General features: G+C 61.9%; 1 protein-coding gene across 2 annotated transcripts; it reads right to left on the minus strand.

Annotated features, from left to right (window-relative positions):
• Positions 1-2,828: 2,828 nt before the first annotated feature.
• TBKBP1 (TBK1 binding protein 1) lies at positions 2,829-20,212 on the minus strand. Of its 2 annotated transcripts, none has more exons than XM_045837566.1 (10): positions 20,077-20,212; positions 17,910-18,169; positions 17,363-17,485; positions 17,002-17,106; positions 15,807-15,990; positions 15,070-15,245; positions 14,812-14,873; positions 6,261-6,379; positions 5,371-6,107; positions 2,829-4,374 (listed from the first exon to the last, which is right to left on the minus strand). In XM_045837566.1, exons 2-10 carry the CDS (start codon positions 18,132-18,134, stop codon positions 4,246-4,248), a joined length of 1,860 nt encoding a protein of 619 aa, XP_045693522.1. In that variant the 5' UTR covers positions 18,135-18,169; positions 20,077-20,212; the 3' UTR covers positions 2,829-4,245. The 2 variants fall into 2 exon arrangements, with proteins under 2 accessions (XP_045693522.1, XP_045693521.1); XM_045837565.1 differs by lacking the exon at positions 20,077-20,212 and adding an exon at positions 18,548-18,820.
• Positions 20,213-21,320: the final 1,108 nt, after the last annotated feature.

Genomic DNA, 21,320 nt, shown 5'->3' on the forward strand with positions numbered 1-21,320 from the left:
TCTTCGAGGTGCGCCTGGTGCCCTTGCTCTTGGCTGAACTGGCTGGGGCGGGGGGGGGGGGGGCCAAGCCTCCGGTTCTCAGGGTTTCTGCTTCTGCCTCAAGGCCAGGGGCTGCCCCCAAGAGGCCGAAGAGGGCCTCCGGCTGATGCCCAGGTCCTCCCCTACCCCGGTCCCCTCCTGTCCTCTGCCCTGCCAGGCCTCTCTGGGTCATTAATATCTAGACAATCAGTCAGTGTCCCCAGACAGGGCCTTCTCTCCCGGCCTGCCCTTGCGGGGGGGCCACGGGCTGGCGCCCTCTCAACAGCACCCTCACGGCCTCTGCAGGTATCGGTCAGCTCTGAGGGGGCACATGGGCAACCAGGGGGCAGAGCTCTGAGCGCCAGGAATTTCTCTGGCGTCGACCCGGAGAGCTCAGGGCAGGGCAGGGCAGCGAAAGGAGCAGGTGCTGGCGGGCCTGGGCCCTCTCCCGCAGCATCTGACCTCGGCCCTCGGGCGCCCTGTCCCACCCCTCCCAGTTAGGGCCCCCTGCCCTTGACGTTTCATCCGGAGCGGGGCTGCAGTTCTCCCTGTGGTCGTCATAGCTGCTCTGGTCCTGCCCTCGCTGAGGGAGAAATGGGACCGGGGGAGCTGGCTGCTCCTCTCCCCCCACCCTATAAGGATGTCACCGAGTGAAACCCTCACCTCTCTGTTCCTCATTAGTCCTAATCGGGGGGTGAGGTGTTTCTCATTAGCACACTGACTCACCCACACACCCCTCCCTCTCATTGGTGATCAGCTTCCACACACACACACACACACACACACACATACCACACACACCACCAGCCTCTGGAAGGAGCTGCTGCTCCCATCAGCTGATCGCCTGACACAGCACGGGCACCAGGGAGGGGGCAGGGTTCCCTGTGGGAGCTCCGGCTGAGGACATCCTGGGGGGAGAGCGGGAGGGCTGTAGGGTCCCCGAAGATGAGGCAGGGAGGCCTGAGGGGCGGCTGGTGGTGGGAGGAGAGGCTGGTGGTTGAGGGAGGACAGGCTGAAGCCAGAGAGAATGCTGGGTGTTGGCCTCTCATCGGGCACTCGGAGACAAACCACGGACGGCTCGGTCTCTGTGAAGGCCCCCCCACCCCGCCCCGCTGCGCCCTCCGTGGCTGGCTCTGGGTCTGTGCTGGTGGGAGCAGGTGGGTCCCCCCGCCGTGGGCCCACCCCCCCACACCAGGTGTACTTCCTGCCTCAACAGGGGGTCTTCCCTCCACTTCGCTCCTGTGAAAGTTGTCCCACCCTCCTTACCTTTATGGGAGCCGAGAGATCTAGACCCCGTCGCCCCCACACTCACAGACCCTGGTGCCCCCACACTCACAGACCCTGGTGCCCCCACAGTAGGCCTACAGAGACATGGGGGGCCTGTGTCCTCATGTCTGATCACAGTCCTGCTTGGGGGGAGAGGGGTGTGTGGGCAGGACTCCCCAGCCCCTCTTCGAGCTCCGCACCCCGTGTCCTCTCCTTCAGTGGAGGAAGAGCGTTCAGTGAAAGGCTGTGGTTCCGGAGGACCTGGGCTGGGGGCACGCTTGTCTCTCCGTCCCTGCCATCCCCCAGCAGCTCCCTCCCCGGCACCCGAGCCCTATCCCAGGTCCCCAGAAGCCAAGGGGACAAGCTGCTAGAGTCTGTACCGTGTGTCCCCAGGCTCCGGGATGCAGGAGCCCTGGGTTCCCTCCCACCAGCGTGTTCCCTCAGACGTGCTCGAGGACCAGGAGTGGTTAGCTGGGCCACACCCTGCTTCCAGCTCATTCCCAAGTCATCCTTTGCCCCTTTCCTCAACGGCTAGGACTTCCCTTTGCTTAGTGTCCCCCTGCCACCTCCCATGCATTGATGCCCTTCTAGCACACGCTCCAGAGACTCACACGGGACACAGGCGCAGAGCCCGGGTGCTGCCTTCCTCCACGGGAAGGGCAGCTCTCGAATCATCTTTGCCACGGCTTATGACTCCGTGCTCCACAGGGACAGCTGTTCTCACCTTCCCTGGCACTCGGAGGGACTCTGGGCTGGGTGATCTCTGAGCGGCGCGAGGGACACTGGGAAGTCTCTCCTTGAGGATCTGGACCTCAACACTGAATGAGGAAGAATGTTCGCCCCAGTCTGGAGCTGAGCCTCAGGCTTTCAATTAACAACGGCCCCCACCTTGTGTTTTTAATGGTAAAAGGGTCAAGTGGAAGTTAAAGACACCCAAGAGTTGGTGCGTAAGTACCTCGGGCCCTTCTGCAGCCAGAGGGCAGCCCTGGCTGGGGCAGGAGTCAAGGGTTCATGACCTGGCTCTGACCTCCCAGGCTGTGAGACTTCTGAGGCACCTGCTAAGCCTGGAGCCCAGCCCTTCCCCTCTCTCAGACGCACGAGGACATGGAACACGGATGTCCTTCCTCTGTGAGGCCCCAGCCTGGTTCCTGGAACGCAGAACTCAGCTCGTGAAGCAGAAGCTGCTGCTGGTGAACGCGCCCCTGGGGAGGGCTTCAGAACTCCACCTGCCGGACCAGTGGGGAGGGAACATCCAGGAGTCCCTGCCACCTGCTCAGGGCTGGGGTGGCTGCTCGGACAGGAAGACCCCCTCTGCTGCTCTGTGTCCTAGATAAACTCGTCAGCAGTCCTCTGTGGCTGCCTGCACGCCGGCACCTCCAGAATCGCCTTGGAACGTGGGTGGCCTACACACCCCACTTGCGCACCGACCGCCCTCCCGCGGTGGCATATCCTTGAGATGGTTTTCGAGACCTCTGCCTACCGAGGGGTCTCTCCCCACCCCCGCCATGGAGGGCACAGACTGAGCGCAGATGGAACAGGTAAGTTTTATTTGGACTTTCAACTTGTTCAGGGGGCGTAGGGGCCCCCACCTCCCCTCCGCACTCCCCCTTCCCCATCTCCCCTCCTTGGGGGGACATTCAAGGTACAATGCCCCGTGTCTCTGGAGTCCTTGGCCCCTTCCCCACCTGATACACCCCTTTGCTCCTCTGCGCTGAGGAGGCGGGGGGCCTGGAAGAGTTGGATCAGAATGGTGCATGCACTGACAATAGCGCCCACTGCCGCCGGCCCGCCCGGCTGGGGGCCAGGAGAGGCTGGCAGTGGGGGGAGGGGTGGATTCATCGTGGGTGGCAGGCTCTTGCTGTAGGAAGCTCCCCACCTCAGCCCCCGGACCCCCTGGCCTCCTGCTTACCCATCCTTCTGAGGGTACGACTCTGAGGTAGATTTCACAGAGGGAATGTGGGTTGCTGGGGTGTGGGAAAGGGGTTAGCTCTTTTGAATTTGCTCTCCACAGCACCCTGGGCCCACCCTCAGGTTGACCTCAGGTTCTGGCCTGGGACACAGGGCTGATGACACCCACCCAGCTAACAGCGGCTGAGTCGCACACAGGCTGCAGTGCACCTGTTGGTGTCAGGAGCTCTGGTGGGGCCAGAGGGGAGGGGAGCGACTGCCATGACAATCTGTGCCTTGGTGCCGGGGGGGGGCTCCAGGGGGGCGGCACGGGCCTAGAAGGTTGGCACAGAGCGTCCCCTGGCCTGAGGGTCATGGTGCAGGGACCCCAAGCCACAGGGCAGCCTCTTTAGGCTGTGCCCTCCCAGCCCTCCAGGGCCCCCCCTCCTCTCCCACCCTCCCTGTTCCCCAGGGTGGGCAGAGGGGGAGAACTGGGTTGGCCTGCAGAAAATGGCAAGAACCAAGGTGTCTCCTTCCCCCAGCGACAGCCCGTGCCACAAGCCCTGAGCCGGCCACGGGCTGGAGGAACTGGCATCGGTGTGCAGGGCGGGCTCTGGAACCCCACAGGAAAATGTTCCTTGGGCAGGGCCCGGCCTGAGAAAGACGGATGTCTGGGGAGGGAGGGGCTGGGGGAGCTCCTGGAGTCCTCTGATACCCTCCCTCTACCCCAGGCCCAAGCACTAGACACCCCCTTGGATCCAACTGTGTTTGAGAACAGAAAGGCAGAGGGAGAGGCTGGGTGAGGCGCCCCCTCCCCCCGTTCCCCCCTCCCGTTGGAAGCCAGGGAGCTGGGGAGAGCCTCGGCCGGCCTCCTGGGAAGAGCCAGGGCTGAGCGGCGCCACGGCCGGGGAAGACGGCACACGCGTTGACTCGTCGACTCGGCAGCTAGTGGAGGTCTCTGGGGGTCGCAAGGGGCAGGGGCCCCCCACGAGATTCATGCAGCATTCAAAGTGAGTGAGTGCTTGGGGGTGATGGGAGAGGGCAGAGAGACAGCCAGTGGGTGGGAGAGGCACCCTAGATCTTGCTGTTCTCCAGGTGGGAGTCAATGTGTTTGATGAGGGCGTCATCCGGGTACCCGACAGGGAAACCGAGCTGGCAGAGGGGGCAGCTGCGGATGTCAGAGCCCACTGTCTCCATCAGCAGCTGTGGGGAGAGACGGAAGTCACTTACGGTCCCCAACCCTCCCTCGACATCCCCACGTCCCAGCCTGCTTTTCCCTGGGACCCGGGGTGGGTAGGGGGGGGGTGCTGCAGCATGCAGAAGGGTTCTGGGCGCCCTTTATCCAGCACCACGCCCCTCCCCCCGGCCCCGCCCACACTCCACTCCCCAGCCGGGGGCGGAGGGGCCGCGGGAGGGGAGCAGAAGGAAGCGCGCGTGCGCGCTCGGCCTGCTGGGACATCTGCGGTAACGGGGAAGGCCAGGACCCAGACAGCCCCGGAGGAACTAAGCGCTGCTAGGTAACTCAAAGCAACGGATAATCCCAAACAATGTACAACCCAAAAATAGTCTTCTTTCTGCCTTTGGAACGTATTTTGGTCCTTCCAGGTGACAAGGGCTGGATCTGACATTCAGGAGACTCATTATTTCGGTGAAACGATAGAGCCCCGAGACAGGGCTGTCTCCGAGACGGACGGAGAAGAGCAGGGGCCCGAGGCCCCGCGGAGGGAAGCGGACGGGCAGGCCTGTCCCTGTGCCGCCCGCGACCCCCAGGACCCCCGTGGCCTCCTCACCAACGTAAGAGCAGATGCTCGCTACCCGGTGCCCCACTCGGGCCCAGAAGGCTGTGGGCTTACGGCCTCCCTCTCGAGAACCCTCGAATGGAATCACAGAATGTAATCCTCGCCCTCGTTATGCAGATGAGGAAACTCAGGATCTGGGAGGAAAAGTCACTTGTCCAAACCCTGGTGGCTACTAAGTGGTGGAGTCTGGAAATCAAAGCCGGAACCATGGTTCGGATGACTAGGCGGTAACCCGAGCCCTGAACGAGGAGAACAGGTTTTGCTGGCGCACGGGGACCTCTGCTGCCTGCGCCCTAGGGAAGCCAGGGGGCGGGGCCAAAGGAAGGGAGCTCAGCCCATCAGGTGTGAAGCGCGGGTGGGGCTGTCAGGTCCCTGTCACCCACGTGGGTGCCCCACTCACGTTGATGGACGGCCAGGACTGTGCGTGCTCGGCGTGGGCATAGGCCGTGGCTGCGGGTGACTCGGGGATGGGGAAGCCGGCGCAGAACGAGGCGCAGCGGATGGTGCCCGCCTCGGGGCTGGATGGGCTGGGGGGCACGGACCACTCCTCTTCCTCTGACGGCTGCTTCTCGAAGCGCAGGCGGATGCCCTCGAAGGCGCGCCGTGGACTGAGCGGTCTGCCAGGGCCGTAGAGCTCCGCGGCGCCATAGGCCCGTGGCTTGGGCAGCGTGGCCGCCTCGGCCTGCAGCCAGGACGGAGAGGCGCTCGCGTAGGCTGCGCCCTCGGCCAGCTCCGAGTAGCTGCGCCGGCCCTGGAAGCCGGCCTTCGCGTGGTGGCTGGTCGGCTTGGCGTAGGCGCGCTCCGCCAGCGACCTCTCCCCCGGCGGTGGGAGGGGCGGCGGAGGCCGGGGCTGCGGGGCCGGGCAGGCTGGGGGCCCCGGGGAACGGCGCTGAGGGCTGGGGGACTGGCACGACGGCGGCGGCACCGGCGATCGGCGCTGCGGGACCGGCGACGGGCAGGAGGGCGAGGCGGGCGAGCGGCGCTGCTGGGGCGAGGGGCACGGGGGCCCAGGGGAACGGCGCTGGGGGACCGGGGACTGGCACGGGGGACAGGGGGGCGCTGCTCGGGCAGGCGGGGACGGTGAGGGGCACTGAGGGGCCGGAGAGTGGCGCTGTGACAAAGGCGAGTGCCTCTGGCCTGGAAGAGAAGCAGGACCAGGTCATGGGACCGTGAAAAAGGCTCAGGCAAGGGGAAAGGAAACAGAGGGTGGCCCCGGGGACATAGGACGGTAGCCACAGCTCCCCAACCTCGGGGGCCCAGCCCTGGTGCCCCTGCCCGGCCCCATCTCACCGCCGCTCCTGGCCTGCTCCTGCAGCAGAGTCCTCAAGATTCTCCCCTGCAGGGAACTCAGCTCCCTGAGCCGGCCCAGCTCCTCCGTCAGCTCCGTGTAAGCCAGCGCCAAATTCACCCTGCGGGACACCCCAGTTCCCCCAGGTTATGGTTCGATCCTGCCCATCCCCCCAGCCTGCCCTGGTCCTGAGGTCAGAGGGCAGGGAGCAGGGAAGAGAAGGGAAGTGGGTTTACTGCCACAGCCACGGAGCAAGAGCTGGGTCTGCCCCAGCCCCCAGCCCCCTCCTCCCCTCCAGGGCCCTCCCACCCCAACGGAGGAAATCCTCTTGGGCTTTAAGGTCTACCTTCAATGCCACTTCTTCCAGGGAGACTCCCGCTCCTCCCAGGGAATGGTACCGAGGGCTAGGGCAGTGGTTCTCAGACTATGGGCTGATAAACTTGAACCCAAGTCTGCTCAGTTCCAGGTCCAACACCCTGGCTTCCATCTCAAAGCTGCCTCTGAGCTCCTACCAGCCTCGTGCTTCTCAGGAGCTACCGGACAGGGGGCCCTGTACGCAGAGATCTCTGGGAACAGTCACTATGCCCCGCACGCCTTCAGGGGGCGCCACTCACAGTGGACACTAATCCAAGGCTGCCTTGCTCTGGGGCTTCACTGGGAACCCCTCGAAGGTGGAGACCATATTGCCACCTTCCCAGCGTTTTGTCCAGGACCTGTTACCCACTGGATGTTCAGCTGGCGAATGATGAATTCAGCCTCTCCAGCCATTTTTCTTTCTTTTTCTCTCTTCCCTAACTTCCTGCTCAGGAAGAGACTCTGAACTTGGCAGAGATTTCACCTACTTCCTTTCCTCCTTCTTTCTTGTTAGGCCTCTCTGACCCAGAACCTCTGAAGGTTCTCTCTCTCTCAGGGCAGCCCCTCCCCTACCCCCCCCACCTGTTCACACCCAGAGAGTTCACACCTTCCAGACCTCACCTGAGGCTCTGCCTTGGCCTGGGGTCACTGCCTTCTGTTCTGGGCTTGGACAGAGCCCGGGAGGCAGGGGTTTGGTTTTCTGCCTCGCCAAGTCCGAGGGGCTCCGGCACTTTGTGAAAACTGGAGCTGGGGGGAAGTGGCAGGAAGAGGCCCGGCCTCTCCAGGCAGGTCTCCTCACAGGGGAGGCCCTTCAGCCCCAGGAGCTGTGGGGGGCCCAAAGCAGGGGCGAGGTGGGGAGGTCTCCAGACCCTGAGGGCCCGGGCCCCGTCCTGTGGTAATGGACTTGTGAGAGAGGATGTACATGGATGGGGGGCAGTGAAGGTAGGCGTGAGGCCACCGGTGTGATGCGGCTTGGTGTGAGAGTGAGTGTGTGTGTGTGTGTGCGCGTGCACGCGTGTGTCTGACCCCAGAGGAGCAGAGGGGAAGTCCTGAGGTTAGGGCTTCAGAGGGCAGGAAAAGCCTAGGTGTGGGGGGCAGATGGCTGAGCGCCCTGGCTCCCACTCTGCACTCGCTGGCCGGCTCTCTTACTGATCCTGGGGCAGAGCTGGGGGTGGGGGGGCAACGGCCCCTCCCACAACAAAACTATTTTTAACCCACTGGGGCCAGAGCAAACCTACTGCGAACAGGCTGGGCTTCTGGGAGACAAGCCCGCTTCTCAGGGAAGGAGAGCGCCCCCCGCCAGCCCCTCTGACGCCGGAGGGCCGGGGAGGGCAGGGGCCGAGGGAAAGGAAGGGCTCTTCGGGAAGCCTCGCTCAGGGGCTGCAGCCCGCAGTCCCGTCACCCCTCAGCCCCCGTGTCTGCGAGGTGTGTCCTGTGTCCACCCACACTCATCTTATGGGCCTGAGGGGGAAAATGCCACCTCCCCGCTCAGACTGGAGGGCCAGTCTCTCTGTCCCATATTAAACTGGGGGCTCCCCAGTGGACGGCTACCCGCTTCAGACCTCAGACCTGGGACAATTTAGGGGCAGGATCTGTGTCTCTCCCATCAGACGGGGGAGGGTGGGGGGTGAGGGGGGAGGGCTTTCGAAGAACCGTGCCAGCCCCTCCGTGGAGGGGACGGGGCTCTGGGCGGGGCGGTGATACGGGATGCCCTCCTCGACCGAGAAGCCACACTCTCTCCCCGTCCGCAGCCACTGCAGTATTTCAGGCGACAGATGCAGGTTGCTGCCTTCACACCCCGCCTCGCCTCGGAGATCTCGCCTGCCACACTCAGTTCCCAGGCCCCTGTCACTCCCCTGCTTGCCTCCCTCCCCTTTCAGGAGCTACCCAGTCCCCACGGCTCCCTCCTCACAACAAAACAGGCGGAGCAGCAGGAAATGGGCGGCCTTGGCCCAGAATGCCCAGCCCCTCGCACAGCTCTGACCTGGGTGCCTGGGGCAGGTGGGGATTGTCCTGCTGGAACCCCAGGCAGCCCTCACAGAGACCTCTGAGACCAGGCCAGGTGGTGGGACCCAAGCTCCCAGTGCCCCATGACCCTTTGGGATCTCCCCCTTAATCGGGTGTCTCTCCCTACCTCACTCAAGGTGTGCAGGCCCGGGCTGCGAAATACGCTAACGACCTGAATGACTCACATTAGAACACACTGCCAATTCAGTGGAAAAAATCTCCACTTCACAGCACAACCAAGAGTCGCACACATGCACCTGAGTGCGCGTTCCGTTTCCTGGCTTCCTGGCCCACACCTGAGCGCTATTTTCCACTATCGAGACTGCTCAGGAAGGACGGGTCAGGGGCACGGCCGCAGCTGGCTGCGTTTGGGTGCTTCTTGATTGCTTCAACTATGGGGGGAAGCTCTGAGTCTCTCAGAACCGGAGAGGGACCCAGGGAGAAAAGCATCACAAATCATCTGTAGAAGCGCTCATCACGGGCCAGGCATTGTGCTGTGAACTTCACTTAATACTCACAACAACCCTACAGTGTTGCCACTATTATCTCCATATCACAGGTGAGAAAACGGAGGTTTCTGGAGCTTAAGTCCTTGGCCAAAGTCACAAAGCCTAGTCCTAAGGAGTCACTGCAGTGGGAGCTCCAAAAAAGCGACCGACCACACAGCTACAGCCTGCCCGCTAAAAGCACCCACGCCCTGGCTGGCGTCGCTCAGTGGATTGAGCTCGGGCTGCGAACCAAAGCATCGCAGGTTCGATTCCCAGTCAGGGCACATGCCTGGGTTGCAGGCCGGGTCCCCAGTGGGGGCCAGATGAGAGGCAACCACACATTGATGTTTCTCTCTCTCTCCCTCCCTTCCTTCCCCTCTCTAAAAATAAATAAATAAAACCTTCCAAAAAAAAAAGCACCCGCAAAGTCGGGGGGAGGAGAGACGGGAAGGCAGCAGAAGGAAAAGAGGAGGAGGAGGAGGAAGAGACCGGGAACCACCAAAGTGGCCTGCGGGCCCAGATCGCCACCACCCCTGCCCTGGGAAGGCGCTAGACACACGTGGAAGTGGAAGGTCAGCACTGGGAAGAGGCTGGCCAAGGTCACAGAGCGGCGGTGACACAGAGCAAGGATGCGAACATGCTCTTGGCACCTGGGCCCGCCGAGCTGGCACTCTCGGAGGAGCCGGAGTGCGAACGGCAGGGCTGGCAGGAAGGGGGGCGCCCTCTGCTGCGGCCCTTTCCACCCTTCCCGGACTTATCCTCTCCCTCGTTCTGTCCACGAGTGATTTGGGGATCTCAAAATGCATCTGGAAATTAAAACCTTCACCGTTCTCGATAAAGCTACCAAGGTGACAAAGGTCCCAGACCTAAGTGTCCTCCTCTCTAACAGGCCTCTTTCTGCCCCAGACCAGCTGGGAGACACCCGGGCGTCTGAGTACAGAGTCCTCCCCAGGGAAGCTCTCTGCGCCCCGTGCCGCGCCTCGCCGTGCCGCGCCTCGCCGTGCCGCGCCTCGCCGTGCCGCGCCGGGGCGGCAGTGAGCCTGCGGCGGGGCTGGAATTCAGGCCAGCGCTGGGTCATGGATCAGAACGAGGGTGGGCTCGGGGTCAGGGTCAGATTAGGGCTGGCATTGACAGTTCACTTTCGGTCAGGATTGTGGACAGAGGGCTAGGGATGAGGGATAGAGGCAGTGTCAGGAACGGGTTCTGTATTAGGGTTAGGATCGGGGTCAGGATAGTGCTGGCCATGTGGTCAGAACCAGGAGGGACACAGGAATCCAGCATTCCCAGCCCCTCCATCCGTGCCCAGGGCGGCCCTCAGCCGCCCCCAGCCACCTCGCCCCTGTGGGTGAATTCAGGGACCAAACTTTCCACCACCCACAGGCACACCCTGCATGACTCTTCCCACCCGACCCTTAGGGAGGGGACCGCAGGCACCAGGCCGTGGAGCGGACTTGAGGTTGCGGGCCAGGGGGGAGGAGGAAGTCGCTTTGCAACAACCCAGTGCTCCACCACTTCCTTTCAGGCGCCTTGAGCCCCTTCACGCTCCTCGACCAGCTATGACTTGCGGTCCGCAGAGCCGGGCCCTTCAAGGCAGCCCTGCCGCGCTTCCAGCGCGGCCAGATGTTCCTGGGTCCAGACAGCCGGCCCTGAGCAACCGAACCGGGCAGCGCGCAGCTCGCGGAGAGGCTGGGGACCAGGGTCCCCAGGGGAGTGAGGGGGCCGCACATCCCAGTTGGCCCAGGACTGCCGAGGTTCACACTAGGTGCCCCGGCGTAATTATTAATAGTGCTCCCTTTCACTTTCAAAGTGATCGGGTTGGATCAACAAATCTGTATTAGGGCCTCTCACCTGGAGGAGAATCTGAGCCAGACAAAACGCCCCATGTGCTCGGGACCTGCCTGCTGTCTGCATCCAACCCCCCTGATTACTTAACTTCTGTGTGCCTCGGCGTGCACGGCTGTAAGAGAGGGCGATGCCTTCATCGCATTGTCTTTTTGTCTTTGTTCTGTGAGAACTGAATGAGATTTTGCAGGTGAACTGCCCGGCGTAGTGGTGTCTGGGGAGGAGGAAGGGCGGGGGGAGGGTCTGGGAGACAGGAGGGGAAGGGGAAACCATTTTGCCCCTTTTTTTGGAGATGCCAGCTCAGTGACTTTGCTCAAAAACTGAGGGGAGGATGTGGAGTTTCCCATGGAGGGAGAGATGCGGTAAGAGCCGCTCTCTGCCTTCCTGGCAGGGAAATGGCCAGAGACCGGTTCAAAGCCACCCAATCCCTCAGACCACAATGAGGTGGAAGCGGTGGGCCTCCACTGCAGAGCCCCTCCCCACCCACGGGGAGCTCCTGAGGCTGCGAGTGCTCAGGGGTTAACTCCTGCGCGCGCTGCTGCTGGGTGCCCGGGCTGAAGGAGACTCGAGAGAAAGGAAGTAGGGAGGGTGAGAAGCATGAAGGGGGAGGCCTTGGGCCGGCTGCTTCTGGGGCATGAGGCTCAGCTCAGGGTACATGGGGGTCTCCGACTTCCGTCCTGACCCACCCCACACTGCCCTTGACCTCTGTGCAGAGTTTCCATCCTCTCTCTCTGAGTTCACACTTCTCCCCCACCACTAACCGCAGCCCACGCAGAGGCTTGTGGGCGGAGAGAGGGGTGTGGGGGGTGGGCGGAAAAGGGCCCAGGCTGCAACACTGAGCCCCCCACGTTGGGAAAAAAGAAAGACCTATAGCTGTCCCCCTCATTACTTAGACTGAGCCCCATGTCTTCTCCTGGTGGACCCCCCACGGACGAGCTCCCCCATTCACTGAGCCCTCATTCCCCTCACTGAGTCCTGCCTACTCAGAGCCCTCCGACCCCCCGAAGGAGCCCCCTCTCCGCAATTTCCCCTCCACCCTCAGCACTGGCCACACCCTCTGCAAGGCGTCTGCAATGCGTCCAGAGCAAAGGGGGCTGTGGGTTCTGCACCTCCCACCTCCGCTGGGACCCTCCGGGGGTCCTTACCTCCCTGTTCATCTTCTAGACCAGAGTGGTTTCCACTCCTGCCTCTCCCCTCGTCACTGCCTTTGGACCCGAGTGACCCCCTGCAGCTCCTCCTCTGGGGCAGTTTGTTCCCCTGGTCGTGGGCCAACACGGGGCGAACCAAAGGGCAGGGAAATCTTGCCCGGAGGCCAGACCTGGAGAGTGGCAGTCTGGTCTGGTCTGGGCGCCCATTTTCGGAGGAACACTGATGACCAGAGCTCACAGACCTCGGGCTGGGGTGGGAGGAACCGGGACACCTTGGGGCTGGGGCTGCCTCCCAAGTCTCAGCACGGGCGGGGCTCATGCCTGGAGAACTAACGGAGTTGGAAGCCATGGGGGGAGGGGCTATTTTAACCCCCAGGACTCCCGCAGTGCAGCTGACTGCCCTGGCCACGTCCCAACTGAGAACAAGGGGGAACCTTTGGGGGGACACAGGAGATTCCCACACAGGAGTAGGCTAATCGCAGAAATTTCTGTGGCCTTCTCTTTAGCTTTGGCACACCCACCTGGATAGTCCAGCCCTTGCATTTCTCTTCTGGGTAAACCCACAGGTAAAACTCCCACTAGGCCGGGGGTCAGTCAGGAGTAGAGAGAAGGGGGTGGGGTGGGGGAAAGCGAACTGACTGCAGGTGACTGAGGCCTCCCTCCTCAGGTGGGAGGCCAGGGGAGCGAGCACGGGGAGGCGGACTATTACCAAAAGGAGCTGAGTTTATAAGAAAATAAAACTACCGGGGGAGTGAGGATTTCCTCTGAGAATTAACTCTTGCCAAGCTGGGGCTGTCCGGAGATACTCAACCTGAGAGGGTGAGACCAGGTGGGCAGGGCCAGGCTGGCTCCAGGGGCAGAGGTCCAGGAGGCCCCAGGCCGCGTCTGAACCACTGGGGCTGCGGGGAGGAGCGGGGAGGGGGGGCGGGGTAAGGGAGGAAGACCAGCTCATCCTTATGGCCCAGGGGGTTGGGGGAGGCAGGTGCCTTGGGATGGGAAGGGAGGGGAGGGAAAAGCAGCTCTTCTGGCCAGAGCCGCAGAATGGAGGGTCTGACTTCCAAAAGCACCTTCTGGGAGGGGTTCTCTTCCACCCACTCACAGGCTCCGCCCCTTAGGATCCACCACCTGTCCTCTGCCCGCACCCCCTGGTCACCTTCCTCTCACGTCTCTTGGCAATGACTGACCCCTGAGCCCATGAGGAAAACCTGGGGCCGACTGTAAAGCACCGTCACTCGGGACCCCAGCATCCCTGCATTCAAAGTCTGCCTGTTCCCACTCCAGCCCAACCACAACCCCTGCCTCACTCGGGGGTCAGCCACTCGGGGGGAGTCTTCGCCACCGGTCTTCGAGGAGGGGCTGGACTTGGTGACATGTAAAGTGTGACATTTGGGGCAAGATTCTAGAGTGTGTGCGCGCACGTGTTCTGGGTCTGGGCACACAGAGGAGGATGGGCCCCGAGCCCCGGCCGCAAGCTGGGGTGGACCCTCCCCACCCAGGCCCGCAGTGCCCAGCAGCAGCCTAGCTAAGGGGTCCCGCCCACCAGCCCCACAAGCTGTGTTCTCACCCCCCAGCTATCAGAGCCCCACCCAGGCCCTCAGCCCCGGGTGCACAGGGAGGTGAGGAGTGTCCTCAACTGGCCGGAAGCTGGGAGGAAGGGGAGGAGGATGGGGAGCTGCTGCTCCTCCCTGGGCCTCAGTCTTCCCCTCCAGCGAAAGTAGGGAGTCTGTGCCACACACCCCATCTCAGGGGAGAGGGCTGAGGCGGAAGGAGGCTTGCGCCCTATTTCTCAGAAAGTGGGAGAGGATGAGCTCGTCGTCGTCGCGGATGTGACAGGCGTCAGGCTCCCTGCCGCTAGCCCTCTCCTAGCCCTCTCCCTCCCTGCGTGGGGCTGCGCTGCCCCGGAAGCTCCCATCATTAGGCTCCTCACTGACAGCTCCCTCCCTACCTCCTGCTCCCCCTCCTTCCTGGCAGGACTTCCAAGGACCCCCAGCAGAGTACGTTCTAATTCCCCTCAAGGAAGTCTCTCCAACCCAAAGCCTCAGCTTTCTCTCCCCTGAGACAGATGAGGCACCACAAATCCTGAAAGAGGCCACCTCCTTCCTCCTTGTCAGGGAGGGGAGGGTGAATCCAACTGCCTGGGCCTTGTTATTGGGACAGAACACGCGGCCCCAGAGAGGCCCAAAAACTCACCAGGGGCACAGAACATAGCAGCAAAGTCCCTGAGGAAGTCTCTCTCAACCCCTGACTCCTTGAGAAGACGCAGGCTTAGGTACCAGAGGAAAGCAAAGGGAACCCCCCAGAACCTGCACAGCCCCAGGACCTCGCCTCCTTCCTGTGGAGGATGCAGAGGCACACAAGCCACCCAAACCCCACAGTTCTGACGGCTTGGAAGAGAGGTCCCCCAAACAACACCAGGGGTAGGAGTCCATCAAGGGGGGGCCTGGGAACCACCATGCCTGGGGTATAAAGGTTAAGAGGGAGAGGATTAGCCCTGGCTGGTGTAGCTCAGTGGATTGAGTGCGGCCTGCAAACCAAATGGTTGCAGTTCAATTCCCAGTCAGGGCACATGCCTGGGTTGCAGGCCAGGTCCCCAGCAGGGGGAGTGTGAGAGGCAACCACACATTGATGTTTCTTTCTCTTCTACCCTTCTTCTCTCTCTAAAAATAAATAAACTCTTAAAAAAAAAGAGGGAAAGGATTACAGATGTGACTTACTGGTCATCTCCAACTCTTTTGACCCATGCCATCTCCCGCTCCGACTGGTTGGAGGCCAGGTCCTGCGGGAGGAGATGGAGAGGTCAGATGCCAACCTCGCTTGGCCTGAACTCCCATTCTCGACCATTCCCAAGGCCTGGCTGCACCCAGTGAAGCAGTCTCAGACCTCTAGATGCTATTTCCAGCTGCTCCCAGACCCCCACAGAGCTGTGGGGGTGCCAGAGCAAGGGCCGGGGTCCATACCCTGCTGTCACTTACCTGGGCCCGGGTCTCCTGCAACTGCTTCAGCTCCCCCTGTAGCCGCTCACACTCGGCTTGGAGCTGCTCCTCCCGAAGCTGAGCCCCCCGGGCTTCTCCCTGGGCAGCCTCCAAAGCCTCCTCTAGGCGCCTCCGCTCCAGCTCACTCACACTCAGTGGCGTGGGGCCCGGCCAGCCTGCCGGCCGGGGAGAGGACAATGTCAGGCTGAGTGCAGCTGCTGGGCACCTCCACTGACTCCAGGATCAGCACAAAGTGAAAGAGGTGAGGACTGCAGCGTGGGGGACCCCAGCGAGACAGCTGGAGGACAGACACCCTGGGATGAGAGAGACCTCTACTGAGGGCAGTGAGGAAGGAAGAGTTAAGTTGCTTGTTCTAATCTTCCTGGAGGCCAGGGAATTGTAAGATGGCCTCTTGAAGGGCTTCCCTGGCCAGACTCAAGTCTCTGAGCATCCTCAGGAGCCTCTCCTAATCACAACCTAAGATAGTCAGGGGACTCTGGGTTGGGGTGCCCTCTGCTGGCACCTATGAGGATTGCATGAGGGTAGCCAGGGTTGCAGGAGTTGAGCAGATGTCAGCAGCAGAAATTAGGGTAATAGTGGATGAGGTGAGCGAACAGGTGGTAGAGAAATTCAGAGCATTATTATGGGGTGTTGACTACCTATGTCTAAAGGTGTGGAAGTGGGAGTTTGCCTTGGGAAGCTTGGGGTGCGGAAAGCGGGGGTCACCGAGGTCTCACCGTGACCTGAGCCAGATCCCCCTCTCAGAGCCAAGTAGTGCAGGTCCAGATCGGCACAGGGTGGGGCCGAGGCAGGCGGGGGGCTCAGGCTGGAGAAGGCGGTGTCCCTGAGGCCTTGCTGCTGCTGCCGCAGCTGCTGCTCCAAACCACAGATCTGCCGCAGGTGGGTCTCCACCAGGGCCCGCTGTGTGGGGAGACAAAGAAGTGAGGGTCTGCACAGGCCCAGGGTGCCCCTGTAACCCCCCAAATCTAGCACTTTGCCTCTTCTGAATAGCCATCACCCCCAAACTGAGCAAACAATAGCCCCAGGTCATGCATCCTAACTGCACCCTCCACGTAGCCACGAGTTCGAGGTCTCCTCTCCCAGCAACTGCAATGCAGATGTTTCTGGCTACTGCTCCTTGCAAGGGCAGAGTTAATGCCTCTTCCATGTCACTAACACACACGGTCACTTACAAGAACCCGTTCTACACACTGCCTCAGGAGCATCTCCATACACGACAACCACTCTGCCTTCATCTACCTCATCTCTACACAGGGATAACCGCACCTACCGCTTAGGGCTGTTACAAGATGGAAATGCCTAACTGTATCTAAAGAGATAAGAATGGTGCCTGGCACACAGCAAGCACCACTTAAGTGTTTTTGATTATTAAAGCAGAGCATTTTCACATGAATGCCCACAACAGCTCAGCGAAGTTATTTGCCCCAGTTTTCAGAAGAGGAATGGAGACTAAGTGACTTGACCCAGGTGACAGCGAGGAGTCAGCAGAGACCATGTCTCCTGATTCTGAGGCCCGCCCACTTGCTCCCATGCATGGCCACGTCTTGACCCAGAATCACACACATGTTCCCAGACTCATACCAGCAGCCACTGACACTGCTGGTCACCTTTGCCCTCACCTACGAAGCCTGCTGGGAGCAGCGCTGCAGGCATAGGGTGGACCCAGCAGGAGACCCAAACGTACACAGAGACACATGTTCTACAGGGCCGCTCACAAAGTCACCTCCTGTCACTGCATATTCAGGACGTACAGTCACTCGCAACCTATTGGACACATAGCCCCACTCGCCAAGAGTCCCCATATGGGGACTCAGACACACAGGAACACAGCAGGGTGTACTCCACAGCACACACACAGGGCGACACACAACCCGGGTCACACTCTCCAGCACCCAGCTCCCTGGGCCTCACCATCTCCCCCAGCTCCGTCTCCAGGTCGCTCTTCTCCACGCAGAGTTTCTCGTAAGCCTGGATCATCTCCCCGAGCTGTTCTTCCTGTTCTTTATTCTTCTGCAACTGGATGGGGCCCGGAGGCGTGGGATGCACGCCAGTCAAACCCATCAAAGACTTGGGGGCCGAGCAGTTCCCTATGCCTTGCACCCCCACTCCCAATGCCTGGTAAAGGGGCAGGAGGAGCTGCAGCTCATTCTAGGGAGGACCGTGGCCACCTCTGATCCAGGGGACAGAAGGCCGGAGGCTGGTGGGTAGGGGAGGTGTCAGAAATTGATTGGAGCAAGCTTAGGGAAGGCTGAGAGGCCTGCAAGGTGCTCACCTCATGCTGGAACTGGTTGAGCCGTTGCTGCAGGTTGACCTTCTCCACCTCCAACAGGGAGCCATCCTTGATTTCATACAAAGAGAAGCCATGCTCCTCTCCAAAGTCATTGATCAGCGGATACTGTGGATGATGGGGCAGGCCCTCAGGAGAGCTGGTGCCTGGCTCTCTGCCCAGGCTTCAGTCTCGTTGTGCCCCCACTCTACAACCTGCCTCGGGGTCCCCCTTCTAGTGGGATCCATATATTCAAATTCCCATGGGCCTGTAGGCATCTCCCACTAACCAGATCTTTTTTAGATCCCACGTCTCAGCACTCCAAAGTGGATCCCTCCAGATCTCTTCCTAATTGGAGCTGAGGTCTCCAGAGTTTCCATCCAGAACAGCCACACCCCTCACAGGGGGCCTTCAAGTTTCAAGAGTCTGTACCCCGACCCCTCTTGGGGTCCCTGGAAACTCTGCTGAATCCCCAGTTCCTGCCACTCAGCAGCCTCCCAGCCCCCCCGCCCCCCCCCCCCACAGCCAGACCCCATCGTTTCCAGGTTCTGACCTTGATCTCATAGACTTTGAGGCGATGGCGGAGGGTGGCGTTCTCCCTCTCCAGACCCCCCAGCCGCTCCTTGATGTCTCCGTAGGCTGTGATGAGGGCAAAGTGCGAGGCGGAACACATGTCTCCCCCCAATGAGGGGTCTCCGGGAGCGTCCAGCCACACCTCACTGGGGCCCAAAGCTTCCTGGGTCAGGATGCTGATATCATCCTCAAACATGGACTCCATGGCAAGGGCCTGGGCTGCGGCACCCCCTGGGCCTCCTGGGAGAACAGGAGACGATGGCCTGAAGCTTGTCCCCTGATACCCCTAGTCCTGGCCCGGGGGTGGCGGGGGGGGCGGCCTGTGAACAGTAGAAATGCAGCCTGGTCCTGCTCCACGGTCCCCCACGGCCCCTGCCCAGACTACCAAGCTCCATCTTCTCTGCACCCTTTAGGGGAAGGGGCTGGGACCAGGTGAAAGCTTGTGGGTGGAGGAATGACAAGTTGGGACAAGTAAGCCAGGCTAGCAGCAGGCAAGGGCTCCTTTGGGAATCCAGTGGACAGGAGAGGGCTGCCTTCCCAGCACACAGCCCAGCTGGGGGCCCGCCTTGACTCACTCCTGGGCCCCTTCTCCACCTCCAGCCTTACTTCCCCAAATACCTCTCATCCAAGCTCCTCATCCTAGGTCTCTGGCACCCCAGGCTCCCCACTAAGGAAGGCTCAGTGCTTCTGGGAGGGTCAGCCCTACCACTGTCAGCACATCCTCTGCTGGACCCCGCCCAGCTCCCCAGCTTCCTCCTGCCGGATCCCAGAGTTCAGGAAAAGGAAATGCCTCCCCCACTCACACTGGGGCTGTGGCAACCCTCCAGGCCCTCCTCACCCCTGACCTCAGACACACAGGAGAAGTCCACGCAGAGTGTCAGAGGGTGCACAGAGGGGAAGGGGCCTCTGGGAGAGGGCCGGGGCCCAGGTGAAGAGGGCTGCCCAAGAATTCCCAAGGTCCCCCTGGGGACCTGCACATGGAGATATGGGAGCTCCGGGAGGGGGCAGGAATGACTCAGGGCTCCTGAAAGAGTAGGCTAGGCGAGGGGGTGCGTGTGTACTTCTCCCGGCCCTGTTTATGAATGTGTCTGTGGTTGGCATGTGTGGGGGAATGTGTGTGTGTGTGAATGAGTGTAGGTGTGTCACAGTCAATGAGTGCCTTAGCGGGGCTGCGGGTGGGGGTCGGAATGGAGTTGGGACGTGGCCGTGTGTGTTTTGTGTGTGCGTGGGTGCACGCGTGCGTGAGCGTGTGTGAAGGGTGGGCACGTTCGGGCCGCGGGTCACGTGAGGCACTATGGGAATGTCCGAGGTGTGTGCGCGCGCCGGAGCCCGTGTGTGCGTAGGACAGGGGGCTCCTGAGGTGTGAGTTGAGACAGTGGGGTCCGCGACCTCCCAAAGCCCGGCAGCAGAGCCTGGGCTGGAACGGGCGCAGGCCCAGCCCGGCTCCTGGCCCCTCCACCCATTAAGTGACAGGGAAACGCGTGTGACCGGGTGGGTCTGAGTAAGGAATGTGTGCGCTTGTTTGTAGGGCTGGCCCCATCTTTAACCCCTCCCCCCCAGGCCCATCCCCTTGCCCCGGCTCCGCGGGCCAGCGGTCACCACACTCCCCTCACCCCCAGGCCCCCTGCCCGCCACCTCGGGCCCACCCCCACTAGCGGGGGCTCGGCCCCCTGGGCCGCCTCGACAGCTGTTCCCTTTCTCTGCATTCTCCCCTCCGCTCAGCGGCCCCGAGTGAGAGCCTCGGAGGGCGGATGGGGAAGGGGTGCCTTCTCGGGCCCGGACCCCTTCTGCGGCCCCTTTAAGAGCCGCCCTTTAAACCCCTTCAGCTCCGCCGACAGAAATTGTCGCCCCTCCCCTCTCGGAGGCTGAGACCACACAGCCCCCTCCCCCGCTGCTGGTCGGGCCCGGGTCCCGCATCCCCGAGAGGGGGAAGGGGCTCCGGAGGCTGTGCGGCCTGAGGAGCAGCGGATCAGGGCGAAAGGGGAGGATGCGGGTGGCGGACGCCGGACCCTTCCGTTCCCCGCCAACCTGGGCCAACTGCCCGCCGACCTCCCGCCACCTTCTCCCGGCCCCCCTAACCGCGACCCCTGGTGGGGCTGGCCCTGGGCGCCGCTCCCCTCCCCCGCCCAGCCCCGCCGGGGACTCACAGCTGCCGCCGGTTCCTGCTCGTAATCGCAGCTTATCCCCTCCGCCTGCTCCCTCCCCAGACGGGCACCGGTGCCCCCACCCCCCTGGCACCGAGCTCTGCACTCGCCCTGTCGCCGCCGCCGGGTCTCTCCCCACCCCCCCCCCACCCCTCCCCCCCAGCCCCCCCTCCCTCCCTCCCGCCCGCCCCGCTCCTCCTCCTCCGCCGCCGCCGCCTCCTCCTCCTCTCCGGCTGCTCCGGGTTTCTCCCGCCGGGAAGGCGCCCGGGACCCCGTCGCTGCCACCACCACGTGGCGAGGGGCGGCCAGCCCCCGCGGTGCGGCCCGGCCTGGCAGCGCGCCCGGCGCCCACTGGCTCCCCGCCGCGCCGGACCCATGCTGGGCGCCCCCTCCCCGACGCCTCCCTAACGCAGTGTGGCGTGGCTTGGGGTGGAGTGTGTTGGGGGCCTCTGCGGACCGTGCCAGGGGTCAGGTGCTGGTTTGATATTTGCTTTGGGGCTGTACATTTTGGGGGGAAGTGAGGTTATTTATTTGGGGTTTTTTTTTTCGTCTTTGCTCTTTTGAGAAGGCAAATATTAGATCTACTCTTCGTTGCTCTTGGGCATTGCTCTGATAATAAATACACACCATCGAGTCCAGTCGGAGAGATGAGAATTAACCCAGTAGCTACTTCGGAAGAGAAAGTGAACTAAGGAGGTCAAAGGTTCAGTTAGGAAGGGGACAGCTTTCATCCCCCACACACAGTCCCCTTCCCCAACACACAAAAACACCCACGGGCCAGCAAAATGAAGAAACGACAGATTTCACCCTTTCCACATGGAGTATTTGTGCACCTGCCAAACTGCCGAGCAGCAGATGCAAGTTTGTGGGGAGGGGGGGCGTTGTTTGCCACTTTCTCACTGTGTGACCTTGGGCAAGTTACTTAACTTCTCTGAATAAAGAGGGGATAATTCCCAACCCATGCAACAACAGGGGAAGAATAGGGATCAGGGCCAAGACTGCTGACACTCGAGGTGTTAATGGGTCATCTTCACCAGCCTGGCCACCGTAGGGAATGGTGGGGGAAGCCGGAGGGCTCTGGCTAAGTCCTGACGAGCCAACCCTGGAAGCAGGGTATAGGCTGAGGAGGCTCAGCATTTAGCTGTGAAGCTTCTTATCTGGGAGAATTCAGGCTGCTGGGGACCTGAGTCTACCTTTCTGGCTCCTGGCAGGTGGGAGGATGAATCTGGAAGGGGGAGAAGAGGAAA

The sequence above is a fragment of the Phyllostomus hastatus genome, unplaced genomic scaffold, assembly GCF_019186645.2.
Source record: "Phyllostomus hastatus isolate PE091 unplaced genomic scaffold, TTU_PhHast_1.1 phas_contig_210, whole genome shotgun sequence".
Classification (NCBI taxonomy): Eukaryota; Metazoa; Chordata; class Mammalia; order Chiroptera; family Phyllostomidae; genus Phyllostomus; species Phyllostomus hastatus.